The 15,988-nt window shown below is 41.5% G+C and overlaps 1 protein-coding gene across 2 annotated transcripts; it reads left to right on the top strand.

The window, feature by feature from the left end:
• Nucleotides 1-3,524: 3,524 nt before the first annotated feature.
• alpk3b (alpha-kinase 3b) lies at nucleotides 3,525-15,435 on the top strand. 2 transcript variants are annotated; one of them, XM_086107781.1, is made up of 14 exons: nucleotides 3,525-3,612; nucleotides 3,704-3,918; nucleotides 5,024-5,145; nucleotides 5,853-5,970; nucleotides 6,101-6,950; nucleotides 9,268-11,440; nucleotides 12,076-12,223; nucleotides 12,306-12,433; nucleotides 12,522-12,557; nucleotides 12,631-12,905; nucleotides 12,983-13,071; nucleotides 13,439-13,656; nucleotides 13,980-14,028; nucleotides 14,133-15,435. In XM_086107781.1, the coding sequence occupies exons 2-14, from the start codon at nucleotides 3,791-3,793 to the stop codon at nucleotides 14,428-14,430; spliced, it is 4,632 nt and encodes a 1,543-aa protein (XP_085963907.1). In that variant the 5' UTR covers nucleotides 3,525-3,612; nucleotides 3,704-3,790; the 3' UTR covers nucleotides 14,431-15,435. The 2 variants fall into 2 exon arrangements, with proteins under 2 accessions (XP_085963907.1, XP_085963908.1); XM_086107782.1 differs by lacking the exon at nucleotides 3,525-3,612 and having other exon boundaries at nucleotides 3,657-3,918.
• The last annotated feature ends 553 nt before the right edge of the window (nucleotides 15,436-15,988 follow it).

Genomic DNA, 15,988 nt, shown 5'->3' with positions numbered 1-15,988 from the left:
GGCTCGGCCACTGCAAGTTCACTGCGCTAACTAAAATCCCAATGGACTTGAAGATCATTTACTTGGCTTATTCAATCACTGGCTGTAAAATGAGGTACGAGCCGATAACAATGTGTACTAGTGTGAGAAAGGTAGATGCAATGGCAATAATGTGGTGTAGAACTATCGTGCTTTATTTAACAACAGTGATGCAATCATGAGGAACGTGCCGGCATTCCATGTATGCGTGTGTCAGCTGTCCCATCAAGTCTAGTATTCTCCCGTTGCCGCTTCCTTGGACATGACGCTGGTGTGAATATCCAGAAGATGATATCACTGCCTCGGCGGATGTACAAAATGGAGCTCGGTTTCCAGAGAGACCCATCAAACAAACAAACTGTGTGCAAGTATGCGAGTGGATCCCCTTTCCTTTTCCTCTTTCGACACTCCCTGTTTATCTGCGTCGACACGTCACCAAGGCAAACATTTTGGCAGCGTGGTGCTCAAACAACCCGGTTGGATCAGCAGATAGCAGAGAATAGTGGACCCCACTGCTGACTTATCAGCATCGCAGGGGAAGAGTTCCACTGCATGTTAGACACCCACTATTTTAAATCTTATTGAATTGACTTGTGCGTAAATGCCTTTGCAGACACGATAATCCATCGTCTCGGTTTTGGTTGTATGAAGTCAATTATCCAACACAGAAATAATTTCGGTCGCTTAATTGTACAGCAAAATGAAACCCTGCTGACGTTCACTCTGACCGATGTGTCAAGGTCAACAGAGTTTAGTTTGCTTGACGCTGTCATTTGATGCCTCCCGTTAGTGTTAGGGTGCTGTTGCTTTTTGCTTCATTGTGTTGTTGCCGCATCTCATATCATAAAATACAGATTACCATACCTGTCAACTCATACAGTTTAGCCATAGTTCATACGGATTTTGTGGTGAATCTTACGTATATGGCCGTATCGCACAAATCATACGGATTCTGAACATTTACGTTTTTTTTTTTTCACCAACTCCAAATCATTTGAAAAAAAGTAACGCAGGAATACAACTCTGAACACAGTAATGCCACTAAGTGGAATGATGATTAGACATTAACCAGACATTGTATTATGGAGATCTACAATAAATATCATTGAAAATTTCGTGTTTTTTTTCTGCCGTTATTTTGACATATAGAATGCTTTGGTATGTTATAAGGATTTTTTGCTCTTTATAAGGATTTTTTTGGTAGATTATACAGGTTGGCGCTCTGAAAAGTTGACAGGTATGGATTACAGATTTGAACAGTGACCCCTCCCCCCCAACTATTGATCTTAAAAGTCCATTTCAAGGTTTTTTTTTTAAATATGAAATAGGACTTAATGTTGTTTGTTGAAAGTTATCCAACTACGAGAAATAAACGTTGATATATCTCGGGTGCCATTACGCTGTGCAGGTATCTCAACCTCTTGAAGTGGCCAGCGAGTGGCACCAAATTGACGAGGTGATGTGACCTTTGCGCACATCCCAAACAACAGCCCCTGCAAACGTGCTCTTGTCTATCATCCCCCCCCCCCCCCCAATAAATCTACTCCGCTAAGCCACGGTGGGATTTAGAGTGCAGGCTATACATAGTTCATTATGAGGCAACAACCATGTGATCGAGAAATTGTGACTTCATACGACTTGTGTTTTGACAGATACGTTTCTCCGAGAAACATGGAAAATGTTTACCTTTTTTTTTTTATTACATTCGAAATCAACTGGAGTATCTCGGGAGTTGCTATTAACGATAATTGCTGTGATGTTCAAACCCGTTCTCATCATTCAATGTTTACGTTTGACATTCAGAATGATGTCATCACACCTTTTGCGAAGCATCCAATCAGATTGCTCCATGTCGTTCCTATATTGATCATAGCCGCAAGGGGGCATATTTGCATCGAATTTTGGAAGATTACATATCACGCACTAAAGTGGTGTTTGCCAACCTTTATTGAGCCAAGGCACACACCAAACAAATATGTCGTAAAAAGTATGAATACTGAAATTATCATCCAGATTCACTCACAAGTTCATTAACTCCATGTGAAATCGAGTCCTAACTTTAAGGGTTAACAGTCAGTTGGCCAGTAATAATTAAAAAAAGACAGCACTCGATGTCTGGTGAGATAGTTTGTGTTCCTCTTTCGTTGTATAGAAAGGGAGGGTGGTCACATTACATCAGTAATGTTTCCACACTCGGGGGCTTTGATCCATCAGTACACACCCTGTCCTAAATATCCCGACCACGATGAGGTAACTGTGCTTACAAAATAAAGTGGCAGCTGTTTACCGCAGTGGAGATCAGTCAAAGTCATTATAATGCCCTTTTTTATATTTTGATAATAGTGGCTTTTAGGTCCAGAAAATAAATGTGAATATGTGCTACAGTATGTGATAAGTGAAGTCCGATGAGCATAGCAATACACACACACACGCACGCGCACACGAGGGAGAGAGGGACTTTTTAATTCATCACATTGTACATGCAAGTCTAAAGAGTGTGTATGTCAAGATGAGAAGCATGCAGTCATTAGTGAGCTGTACCCTTGTAGGGCTCTTCTATTTCAATTGCTTCTCCTTCGGGATACAAAATGATTGTCGGTAGATAATGAAGCCTTCTCGTTGTATGTATTTTTTAAAAAGTTAGACCAGTATGAGAACCGTGTTACTCCAAATTATTGTCTTTTTAACGAAAGAAAACCACTTTTTTCCCCCCCAATAGATTTTTTTTTCTTCTTAATCAATCCAGTCCAAAACTGCTTCTCAAATGATGCTGATTATTATATTTTGCATTGTTTAATCAAATAACTTGATTGAATGACATAGTGTGTACAGCCCCAACTTGTGTTTATTTTAATCTCCTATAAACCATGAAAAAGTAAAAATAAATACATGGCTAAAAATGAATTTTAATATTTATGTAATAATTCTGTGAATAATAATAATGCAAAAAATATAGGCCTAATAATAATATTTGTATTAGAAATAACGAATTGTACCTCCTCGTTGTCAAAACAACCATTTACAGGGTGTTCCTTGAAATCAAAACTGTAACCCTCAAATCCAATTTAAAAAATGTTGCCATGACCATTAGATTCATAATAATGATGCATCACTTTCTAAATGGCCAGTAGCGACCTACTGGCTCATAGTTCATTTGTAACATCCACTTTAAGCTACCAAACATGATTTCTTAGGTTCTTAAAGTGATACAAGAAAAAAAGTCATGCTCACCAATACTTATTGTTCTATTTTGGAAGCTACCAAATATGCAATGTCCTTGACTTGACTTCCACCCTGAAATCATTGTTTAGTGTATCTTTGTTCAGCGTTGACGTGCTGTTTGACCGTCTGGTGCATCCTATTGTATACAATGTACAGGCAGGTCGGGTGGGTGGCAGGTCCTGGCGGGCGGGGATGGGTCAGGGGGTGGGGGGGGGGCGGCGGTTAAGGCATTCTTGTGCCTATTTGAGAGCCCACTAAAAATAGTGCAGAAGGAGCAGGCTATGTGTACACATGCTTGTGTCTGATTGGAAAACAGAGCCTCAATTCAGAACTGTGGGGCATCTGTCAAAGAGGGACGTGACCTCTTCCTTGGTAAGTGCACTGCATTGAGGATACTGTACAGAGCAGTGATTTTATGTTATAGCGTTTGGTCTCAGTTAGCATGTGCATTATTCCTTTTCAGCTGCCTTTCTACAGTGGCTTGAAGGAATTAAAAAGAAGAAAAAAAAGGAAAATATTTTAGGGGACTAGAACTTTAGCGCACATTGAAATGGGTTCACGGCGGACAATGCCACGCTCCCATTCCGCCAATGGAAGATTCGGCCACGGGAATGGAATCGCTGGCAATAGCCGGCCTGGAGGCTGCAGCTACCTCTCCAACGTCAGGCCAGAGAACAGGTACAGTGGGATGGCGACTTTATGCACTTTACCTCAGCTACGGAGAGATTGTTTTGAATATTAGACCCGATGCACACTAGGGTTATCTCCTCAGAGAGTACTCAGGTGATTAATTAAGGAAAAAAAATTATACAAACGGAAAAAAATCCCTACTTAATGAGAAATACTAGTTAATTATCCGAAAAATACCTATAAGCGACATCGATTACAACTTTTTAACGTTATCAGTTAGAAAATTAGAAAGGAAAAAAATGACAAGGTTTCCATTACACTTAATGTTTAATTAAAAGGGGTCAAATACAATTTGGAGATCCACGTTTTCATTGGACCCTGCGTTTTCCTAAAAATGATACACCAGAAATGCGTGTTTTGATTTTGACTTTGTTGTTCTTTAAAAAGAGGCAAAATAAACTATGTGTATCTACAGGGGAGACAATTTTTGAATTTGTAATATGGCTAACTAAAAGGAAAAATGTTTAGGGAAAAACAATCCCAGAAAAAAGTTCTGAGTGTTATTGAGGCAAATATATGCTTGATATCGAAAAACATGCCTTATTACTTAACAGAGAAATTGTTGGCAAGCATAGCACCGAGACACTTTGTGTACTCTTTGCAATGTATAATAAGATGAGGAGATCAGATATTTTCTTGTTCAAGCTGTTCATTAAAGCCGACGAGCCGTAGTATTTCATGTGTAATCGATTAGGGTTTAATCAAACAGCAACATGAAGTGGTGCCTAGAGGCCAAAGGCTATGTGCATCGAGACTCTTGAAACGCACTTGTGTCATGTTTGGTTTTCTCGCTCATGAGTAGCGTGTGATGGGCTGTGAAAGCGTCCACTGACCCCAACACAAAGGAGAGCAACACCAGTGGGCAGGCATTGCTAGTCGAACAAGCAAATACGATTTGTTTATATCATTACAGTGTATACTGTAAATTAGCAAGAATAACCATAAGGCTTAAAGAATTCATTTTCACAAATTCAAGATGGTAATTCACATTAATGTCATCTACAAGGCTGGAGTGGGGGACTAGAGCACAAAACAGTACATTCTAATCGAACTGATTATTGATATTCGAATTGAACGTCTTCCCTGTGCACAGGAGCACACTGTGCAGCGTGATAGCTCAACTGACACAAGAAACACAGCCCGCCTTCTTGACCACTCTCAAGTCCAAAGCTGTGTCAGAGAGCTCCAATGTCAAGTTCTTCTGTGTGGTGACGGGTGAGCATCGGCATTTGTTTGTCAAGTGTGACTTCCGAGCTAAAATGGGACAAAAATACGCATCCATGGACAGCATATTGAGTCAGGAAATCATAACTATAACGATTGTATTAAAGGGCAAGTCAACCCAAACATTTTCTTGACAACAATAAATTCAATACAGAATTCTCATTATCAATCAATTAATTCATCAAACTTTATTTACATTGCACTTTTCATACATAAAAATGCAACTCAAAGTTCTGGACAATGTTTTAAATCATTTCAAACTTACAACATAAAAAAAAAAGTTAGTCTTGTGTCTTTTTGAAATATGAGCTAAGCAGCAAAATCCACCCGTTTTTGCCCATCTCAGGAGGCGGCCATTTTGCCACATTTGGTCAACTGAAAATGACATTAAAGTTCCTAAGGGCTAACAAACAATCATGGTTCGGCTTCAGAAAACAGGTGGTTGTTACCTGAGCCCTGAGCTACCATGATGTCATTTGGCAGAAAGTGGGAATATGGCCGCTCTCCAAGTTGGCGAAAAAAATGGGTGGATTTTGCTGCTTAACTCATTTTAACTCACAATATTGATCAGAACCTCGCGTTTAGACTGCACATGATGATGATGGTGATAATGATTATTATTTAATTTGTCGTGGTATTAATAGTACTTTTGAGGTTTTTGATTGATTTATTTTTTTTATACCTCTTGTCTCTTACAGGCTATCCTATTCCTCAACTTACTTGGTATAAGGATGACAAACAGTTGGACAGATTCTGTGGACTTCCCAAATATGAAATATTTCGCAACGGGCAAACGCATTCTCTGCATATTTACAAGTATGTGTACTATTGAAGTGTGAAATAAGATTTTAACATTGATGGGATAATACATTGTTTACTGTATCTGAATCAGGCCCCATGTCCTACTTATAATATTGTTAAAATTCAAACGGTCTTCTCCACGCAGTTGTACTTTGGAGGACGCAGCCATCTACCAGGTATCGGCCACTAACGCCAAAGGCATCGTGTCGTGCTCCGGGGTTCTGGAGGTGGGCGCAATGAACGAGTTCAAGATCCACCAGCGCTACTTTGCCAAAATTAAGCAGAAAGCGGAGAGCCGAGGCAAAGAAACCGATGGCAAGGAGAACCAGGAACCAATTCGCAAAATCAGCCCCGAACGCTCGCAGAGGAAGCGACGCTCCACCACGGAGGTCCTCCTGACCATACCTAGCTCGACGGAAGACAAGGTCACAGAGGAGTTAATTGAGTCTGTCTGTGATGATTCAAAGGTGAGGTTGGAGAAACCAGTGGAGGAATTGGTGGGAGAGAAATCGGCACCCTTGACTAAGACTTGTGCGAAAACAAATGAGAATGGACTCATTGGTGCTATTGACAAGACTCCCTTTGTCCAGAAGAAGATCAAGATTTGCCCCAGAAGTGAGAAGAAGCCTGAGGAACCCATAGAAGTAGAGAGTTGCAGAAACATTGCAGAACGTCAAAACAGAGCGCCTTTTGGAAAATTGTTAAGGAAAAAAAGTTCGGAGGCACTTCGAGCTCCGGAAGGTGTGAAGAAAGACAAGGAAAGTGTCTTTAAACGTGACGAGAAAGTGTCAGAGATGGACCCTCGCAGACCCTCCAGATTTCGAAATGCGCCACAACCCCAACAGCCCTCGAACCGAGTCATGCAGCACGCAGCTGATCCTGGATCAGTGGATGGCATCCTTAAGAAGAAGGGTCCTTCACCTGACCAGACCTCAGATCAGCCGCCGCAAAAGGAAACAAAAGTGACACAAAGGAATCCGTCCACGCAGAATGAGGTGAGCTTTTTTTTCCGTCTCCCGTGAGCTCATGGGAGCATCATTCCAGGCAACACAGGCACCCTGCTGCTATTTATGGCAGCAACAGTGTCAGAGCATTCCAGTGGCAATGGGAAGCTGTGTGATGCACTCATGTTTACACATGCAACAGGCTGGCAATGGGGTAAAAAAAAAAAAAAGAATCATTCCGTTTATATAATTCCCTCTATAATGAATGAGCCTGAGGATGATATAGTGCATTACAGTTTTGCATCACAGTGTAAGCTGTTTCCAAGATGCTGCTTATCTTATTTCGGTATGACAGCGTTTGGTAAAACCACTGACCACTGGAGCGCAGACCTCCACCAAGACAAATAGACCTCATTGCCATTTTTAAACTGGAAGTCATTGGTAGTCCTATAATGACTCAAATTATCCAACCAATCAGTTTTGTATAGCCACACCGTTGCAGGGAGAAGGTACTTATTTTTGTTGACAACACTGGACTGTTTGCCAGACCATCACACTCACATTCACACCATGACTGATTTCCATTTATCCTGATTCCATTATCAGTGTCATGACTTAAAGCAAGAGGATAAATTCCTGTACAGATACTTGTTTTTTTTTAATGATGCAAGTTCACTGTTTACTGGAAGCAGTAGGAAGTTAATAGGTGGGACAGTACTGTACGATTTCACTTTTAAAGTGGTGTGGCAAAATCCCATCCCAAATGTGTACTTGGAGAAGGGCAAGTGCTGATGCAACCGTGTGCACATTGACTGACATCAGTCGATGAGACAAGACGCAGCTCAACTCAAGTGCCTCTCAAAATGATTGACATGCCATTGTAACCGCACGTCAACGCAAAACAGCCACATAGCTTGTGAATAGACCTGAGCGTTTCTAGATTAGATAGAGGAGCAGGAGGTAAAACATGCGATACATTAGTCATCATTTAAAACAAATAATTGTTTTAGAATACTCTTAAAGGCTTTTGGGGTCAATTTTTGCCGCACGAAATGAGTGAAGTGAACATTATTATCCTTCCTTATCGCATCTGCTTTGTATTATGGAATGTCATGTGACTCAGGGAACCTCTTGCTAATTATAAAAGGGAGTACAGCTCATGTTCGGGCGTGATGTGGATTTGACACTGTCTCGACCACAAATCAGAGAGCTGTTACGCTGTACTCATCACCCTGTTGTAACTTAACAGGAACGGGTTTCAAATGTTGCTCAAGCAAGATGTTTTGTAATAATGTATCGGAATTCTGTATTTCCTTGATCAATGCTCTCATATAAAACGTGTGATTGTTTTCCACCACTGAGCTACCAGATGGAAAAGTTGCATTTGTGGATCATCTTCACTGTCTCCTCTTACTTTGCCAGCAATAGAATCCAACTGCTGGGCCTATTCTAAATCAGACTATATTTCCATTTCAGTGTTTCTATAACTTGCACCTATCACTAGGTCACTTGTGGCCTCTGGTAACACAGTTGAGGTTCACAAGCAGCCCACACAGGGAGAGAAAGATTAAAAGTGTAATGTCAGTCTCGATATAATGGTTAAAATCTGAGAACTGCATTAAAAAAAGATATTCTTCATGAGTATACAGTATCTTAAACAATAAATCTCACAACCAGTTCAGGGTGTACCCCGCCTACTGCCCAAAGTCAGCAGGGATAGGCTCCAGCATGCTCGCGAGCCTCGTGAGGATAAGCGGTGGTAAGCGGCGTGCACCTTGAACTGGTTGGCAGCCAATCGCAGAACACACATAAACGAAGAATCATTCACACTCATAGTCACGCCAATGGACAATGTGTACATATAAAGGCCTCTTAAATCAGGCTGTCGCCTCTTCAAATAAGTGAGTTGAGTTGAGTAAACAAATGTGAGAATTGTGTTGAAAAAGAAACACATCACTAAATAAACAGAACAGACAAAAAGAAACATCTGCGTGGTCTTACAGCCATGCAAAAAGTGCCATTCTGATTAGCCATCACAGAAGACACATCTTAACTCATTCACTCCCAAAGACGTATTTTGATGTCTTTTCAGTCTGAAATAGCCAGCCATTTTCAGACCCTTTCAGACCCTTTTCAGGTACAGTCAATATAAAATGAGGAGCTGGTATTAAATGTGTGGCATCTGAAAAGACATCTAAATACGTCTTTGGTAGTGAATGAGAAATATTGTAGCTTTTGTACTAATGCTTGTTGCTGGTTACACTGTTGCTGTTGTTGGAATTACACGTTTCCCAAGTCCTGCACAGCCAGGGATAGAGTATCATTAGTATTTAGAGCCTGGAAACATGTGCTTGTATTGTCTCCCAAGGTTACACAGGCCCCTACATGGATGAGAGGGAATGATGCACCTGTCAACCCGGAGGCTCCACCTGACCGGCGTTTGGCAGCAGCAGATGCACGACCGCAGCGGAAAATCCCACCAAAAGGAGCCGCTAAAACAGAGGACCCCCGCCTCCGTTTTGTCGCACCTATTGTCAAATCACCACAACACAGACGGCATCATTCCAAGGGATTGAAGGAAAGCCTTGCGGACCCACAAAAATCGGAACCTCTTTCAATTGCCGAGAGACAAAGCCAACCTGATTTACTTGTAAAATGTGTTGAAGGTATCGGAGTTCAAGGTTATAAAAAGGCAGATGAAAATAAGGTGAAGACGTCAAAAGAAAAGACTGTTAAATCTGTGACTGAAACCACTATTAGACCAAAGAGTCAACAACTAGAACACACCAGAGATAAAGGCGCTGAAGTCCCTAAACCCATGGTTGTGTCTAATAAGGATAAAAAAACATCCAGTGTAAAACTGAACTCGGAATTACAGTCTAATAAACAAACTAAAGTTGTAATTGCTGACCCATACAAAAAAACTCCCAGTTTAAATGAACAGCAACCCACAAACATCCGAGAAATCCCCAAACCTTTGACCAGAGTCGTATCTGTTGCAGAACGTACGAAAGGCCAAATAAGGGCTCATGACACCGCGGTAACAAGTTGTGCTAAAGACATCCCTGCAGATTCCGTAGCACGTCCCACTGCAGCAGACAAACGTCAAGACCTTAGAAATGAAGAAAGTAAAATTACAGCTCAAGAGAGAAAGACAGCACCTGATCTCATACCCAAGAATCATGTTTTTAGAACTACTCCAAAGGAACATTTCATGCAGGAAAGCCATCCAGAAAAGAATAAGATTGCTCCAAAGCCTCCAAGTCCTTGTCCTTCACCTGCCACTGAGTCCCTCAGCGTAGAATGCCCTCAGGATGTCATTGCCTTGCCCAATGCAGGTTCTTCAACGAACAATGGTTCTAATCCTGTGAATGCGAAAGAGATTGCAACTCAAGGAAGGACGCCTGTTCATCAAACATCTCCAAAGGAAAATCTTGTGAAGCAAAATCCTCTTGGAAAGACAAGGACTTTCCCGGAGGATCCTAGTATTTGTCCTTCGTCTGTCATTGATCCCATTAGCGTGGAAGGCAAAAAAGATGAGGCAGACGTTCCCGATGCAGGTTCTTTAAATAACTTCTCTTCTGTTCCTGTTAATCCTAGAGAGGTAGAAAATGAACTGAAAAAACGAGTACCTGACAGAATATCTCAACATGTTGGTGATCAAACCTCTCCAAATGGCAATCTTGTAAAACAAGGTCATCTGGGGAAGCGTAGTACTTCTCAGGAAGATTCTAGTCCCCACCCTTCATCTGTTATTGATCCCCTCAGTATACAATGCAATCAAGATGTTGCGGCCATTCCCCACGCAGGTTCTTCAAAGACTTACCCTTCTGCTCCTGTAAATCCGAAGGGGGAAGCAACTCAAAGACCCACATCAAGAACCAAAAGTGATCCGATTCAAGGCAAAGAATTGGGACTGGTGGAAAAGTTCATCCCAGACATTAAATTTGAGGGGATTAATGGAACCACTTCCCAAACACTGATAAGACAACACACTCCAACCAGTGGCCCACAGAGGGCGTTGAGAATTTCCAGTGCAAATGTCCATGGTGAAGATGCACAAGAAGACAACCTTCGTATCCATCGGGGGTCAATGGATGAAGACATTCAAGGGATCGATATCTTAGCAAATTCAAATCTCAAAGTCAGTCCTTTATCGCAGAAGGGAGTGTGTGATTCGTTGCTTACTCCTGCGACTCCACAAGAATTGGCCTCAGGGGCCCGTTGTAAGATCCTTTCATCCAAGGACAAACTGGAGGAGACCATCTTACCATCTGATCACCAACTTGAGAAGCAAGAGGTTTCTCCCCCAGACGGCACGCTTCCCACCAGTCCCGTGTCAATTGTTTCATCTCCAGACAGTTCCCAACGGTCACCTCTCCTTCTTCAGCCCAAGGATGATAGCTCTTCTCCTGTAGAAAAACGTTCGCCAATGCTGGGAAGAAAGAATGTGACCGCTGAATCAAATGCTTCAAGCCAACCGCCCAATGAATCCATCCAAAGTGATAAAACTGAGAAGGATCGATGGGACCCATGCAAAGGTAAAGCACCTTTTACATCCAAACGTTTTCCTTTCCATGTAATCTCTATAGATTTTTTCCTCATTATGGTTACAGGTGAGCTGGAGTTGGGTTGTGGTGAGGTGGGATACACACTTGACTGGCCAACAGTCACTCAAAGAACCATTTACAACTTTGGGAAATTTAAAGTTGTCAGTGGACCTAAAATGCATGTTTTTAGAATGAAGAAAGCCTGGGATGTGTTAACAAGTCATCCATTGTTCTGCCCACCCATAAAAATAGAGAAGTTGTTGACTAATTGCTGCCATCATTTCAGCTTTTAGATGCCGATTTCCAAGTGGTACAATTCGGTTGAGTTCTGTATGGTATGAATTGTATTGCATTTAACCACGGAGGTTAATGGAAAACTCTAAATTGTCCCGAGGTGTGATCGTGAGTGTGAATGGTTTGTCTACATGTGCCATATGATTGGCCGGCAACCAGTTCAGGGTGTACCCCGCCTCCTGCCCAAAGACAGCTGGGATAGGCTCCAGCATGCCTGCGACCCTCGTGAGGATAAACAGATTAGAAAATGGATGAATGGATCGTTCCTCTGCAATCAGGAGCCTTATAACAGATACGAACGCGCTTCTCAGGGTCACATCTCTTCATTTTAGCTCCTCAGGTTATCCGTAAGATCCGCAGTGAAAGCTTTGCAGATGCCTCGGGGCACCTGAAACTGTGGTGCCAGTTCTTCAATATTCTCACCGACTCGACTATCACTTGGTACAGAAATCAATTGGAGATTGCCCGGATTACAAAAAGGTATGTTACTAGAATTATTTATTTTTTTTTTTTAAAATAAAATACAGATTGTCCGTATTTGTTTGACCTATTTGTCTCTCAGTGCGGCAGATGAAAGCCAGGTCAATCTGGCTGTTGTTCAAGCATCAAGCAAAGACTCTGGAGTTTACAAATGCACAATCACAAATGACTATGGAAGTGACTCAACTGATTTTCTGCTTGGTCCAGACAGTATGTAGTTACTTGGCACATCAATATATGATGTGAAATTATTAACTTCAACAATACTAAGTGTGTTTTCTCTCCCAATTTGTTTCAGTCTTGTCAGGGGTTTCTCTCCGTGAGGACCACAGTGGTAAGATCCGATGTTAACATTCAATACCACCAAAAGATGAACGTATTTCCAACTATTTTGTCCTGTCATCAAGTTGGGGAAGAGATTGAATTGGCGCCATTGGTGTTCAGCAAGGGTGTGGCCGACAGTGGTGTCTTGGGCAACAAGTTATTTGGTCGTGTCATGGTGCACAAATCCTGTATTGGCAAAGGCTGTGGCCACAAGGTGTGGAGGGCTAAAGTCATCTATGGCCTGGAGCCTGTGTTTGAATCCGGTCATACGTGTATCATCAAAGCCCAACGTCACATCGCTTATGGCGGCAAGGAGGAACACGGCCTCACAGACAGGAACCTGGACTTAGTCAAGCAGGTATGTCTCTCTTCCAAATGGAAACGTTGATGTTGTAGGTAATTCTAACTTGATATTTTCCATTGTTCTGCACACAGGACTGTAAAATTCAGAATCTGGCTCGTGAGTACTGCAAAATTTTCTCCGCAGAGGCAAGAGTTATCGAGAACTTTGGGCCTCCTCTCGAGTGAGTTTGACAATGGACTCTTATATTTAAATGCATACGGCTTGGCACGGTGAACTAGTGGTTAGCTCATCTGCCTCACAGTCAAGAGGTGCTGCGTCACACGTTTACATGTTCTCCCCATTACTGGAGAAAGGGAGTGTGAATGTGGTAGTTATTGATCTAAATGTAAAAGGATTGCTTTTAGTCACATTTTCAGCAAGGAGGAGCTTTGATTGTTGAATGAAATTTTTGTCGTCGAACAATTAAAAAGTCATCTTTCCATGGTATGACCCCTTACCCAACCGAACTCAACCGCTCTGTTTGGTGGAAATGTGTGTTGTCTTTGCTCATTATCTCATTCGCTTCACGCTGATCTTTAACACACCAGGATCATCCCTGTCTACTTGATGTACCGGCCAGCAAACACCATCCCTTATGCCACGGTGGAGGCTGACCTGGCTGGAGGCTATCAGAAATATGTAGTGATGGATCATACGGGGAGGATCGAAATGAAAACCACCTCTGAGGTCGAGCTCAAGTGTTGTGCTCTGCAGCACTGGATCTTTCAATGGACCAATGGAAATCTGCTCATCACCCGCCTCGAAGGTAAACTGGGGATTCTTGAGTACCCAAATACAGCTTAAAGCGACTCGTTCTTGGGTGTGATTTGGCTGATGCTGCACAGGAGACAACCCGAAGCAAGAAATCCACTCAAAAAACACAAACCTATTAGTGTTTCCAAGTTTTCATATAGAAACTATGCAATAGCATCAGATCGAAGTTTACAAACACATTTAGTCATCACTGTTTTAGATTTTGAAGGTTGTTTTGCACAATAAGTTGCCCCGCTATCTGCTCTGCTACAGAAAGCCTGACAAATGTGAATGAATCTTGGAAAAATGACAAAACTAACCTTTGCTCCTTTTCAGGGGTTGATACAAGGATCACCAACATTGGAATTACAGTCAAATATACAGGGTTGGTATATCGTTCGAGTTTTATTTCAGTGAATGATGCGTGTTAAATTCTTTTACAGCTAATTTATCTTTTAGACTCACAATCCTATTTTCATGTTGCTGCAGACATCAAGGTCTACAAATGGAAGGCAAGCCTCAAATGTTTGAGGGTTTCGTCTCGCAGCACCAGTGTAACTATTTCTGTGGTCTGCTGGGCCTGAGGTCGCTCAAATTTTTGGACTCTCTGATGGCACCATCCAAGCCCAAAGGCTCCAGAAGCCCATTGCTGCAGCGCAAGAGTCAGGCTCCTGGCTCCTGCAGCCCACAGGCCTGCAGGAGAGCAACCGGCAGCCCCCGGATGCTCAGAAAAGCTGAGCAAGACACCGCAAAGAGCCCGAACACTGCTGTTGAAGTCTCATTGTGAAGCATGACAGATCATGACTTTACCAGATACCATTCCATGTGTTTATGTGGATTATTTTTTCAAGACTCAAGTCCCTTACTTTTAAGTATTGCACCGATTAAATCAACTAATCAACTTGCAGGACTGCTTGACAATACATCAATCTTTTTCTTACCGAGAAATGATTGCATGCTTCCAACTTTATGCAAACAGTCTGATGAAGCCCCAGACCTCAAGCCCACCCAACAATTTTGGGATGATCTAGAGCAGAGATTTTAATTTGTCGAAATAAAACGTATTCCCAGATGATGTCCATATTTTCTTTATTTTTACTTCTTCATGGTTTCACAATACTTTTGCGTGGTTAATTTCTGAAATCCTAACAGATATCTAATGTGTGAGAGACCCAACATTAGACCATAAATATGGACATTTTGTTCTTATAATGTTTTATTTTCATCCCTTAATTAAAAGTCAATTTTACAAAGAAGAGGACATACTATTATGGTTATTATTATTATTATTAGTAGTAGTAGTAGTAGTAGAAGTCGTAGTGGTAGTAGCAGCAGTTGTGCTAGTTATCTGGTAACTCCACCCCAGTGAAAATGTCTTGCCAGCTCTTCTTGTCATTTCTACAATAGTAGGACCGATTTTAAAAACACTTGTCTCTCTCACTTTGAGCGAAGCACTGTTGCTTGTTGGCCTGAATTGTTTGTTGTACTGATATACGCTTCTGTCTTCTTGATTGGATATCGCCACGTTTCACGTGACAACCACAGAGTCAGTGGCTTGAACGTCCTCTGTGGATTAAAACAACATTCATAAATATTGAACATGTTTACCATTATTAAGTTCAAGTCAACTTTTTTACAGCTGGAAGCCAACCATGCGGGAATGTAAACATTGCGTTGTCACATGACACAGATGTACAGTGACACACACACACTCATTGTATATTACTGCAGAACCGCGTCATGGTCAATGTAGCTCGTTGTAAAATAAAACAAAGCTGTATGTATAAAGAGAGGTTTTGCGAGTGTGTGTCATGTATTTTATGTTCAAAAAAAGAGCATATTTTGTATTCATTTATTATCATGTCTGAAAATAGAAGAGGAAAAAAGTGAATTTTCCAGTTGTCTTATCACATCTTACCCTAGTTTTTTGTACATTTTACTTTTACCCACACTGACGTTCCTCCTGGTTTTGTGTACTTAACTTCATATGAAGCGACTGGGGTTGGGATAATTAATGTAAAAATCGATATATTTCTGAAACCTACCCCAGCTCTCTCCAGGTGAAAGGTGCGATACACACCATGGTCTGGTCATCAGCCAGTTGCAATGCAGTATCTAGCTATTTATTCAAGTAAAAAAAGTCAAAAAGCCAAATAAAGTTGAGTTGAGTTTCCAAAAAGCTACATTGCCTTATAACTCATGTGGAATTGAGTCAATATGTATACGTAGTACTCACAGTGATCTTTACATGATCAAACTACAGAGTCACAAACACTACAGTCAATACAAGAGCTAGTTCTTACTACTAACTACGACTTGGTACACTGAAAAAAATGGGGTGTTGA

The sequence above is a fragment of the Hippocampus guttulatus genome, chromosome 3 (genome assembly GCF_054856545.1).
Source record: "Hippocampus guttulatus isolate MCC_2025c chromosome 3, RoL_Hgut_1.0, whole genome shotgun sequence".
Classification (NCBI taxonomy): domain Eukaryota; kingdom Metazoa; phylum Chordata; class Actinopteri; order Syngnathiformes; family Syngnathidae; genus Hippocampus; species Hippocampus guttulatus.
Note: the sequence above shows the minus strand (reverse complement) of the source record. Positions and strands in the feature narration are given on the sequence as shown.

Coding starts and splice junctions, on each gene's coding strand:
- alpk3b (XM_086107781.1), top strand. CDS start 3,791: ATGGGTTCACGGCGGACAATGCCACGCTCCCATTCCGCCAATGGAAGA. Junction 3,919..5,023: donor AACGTCAGGCCAGAGAACAG/GTACAGTGGGAT, acceptor CCCTGTGCACAG/GAGCACACTGTGCAGCGTGA. Junction 12,906..12,982: donor ACCTGGACTTAGTCAAGCAG/GTATGTCTCTCT, acceptor TTCTGCACACAG/GACTGTAAAATTCAGAATCT.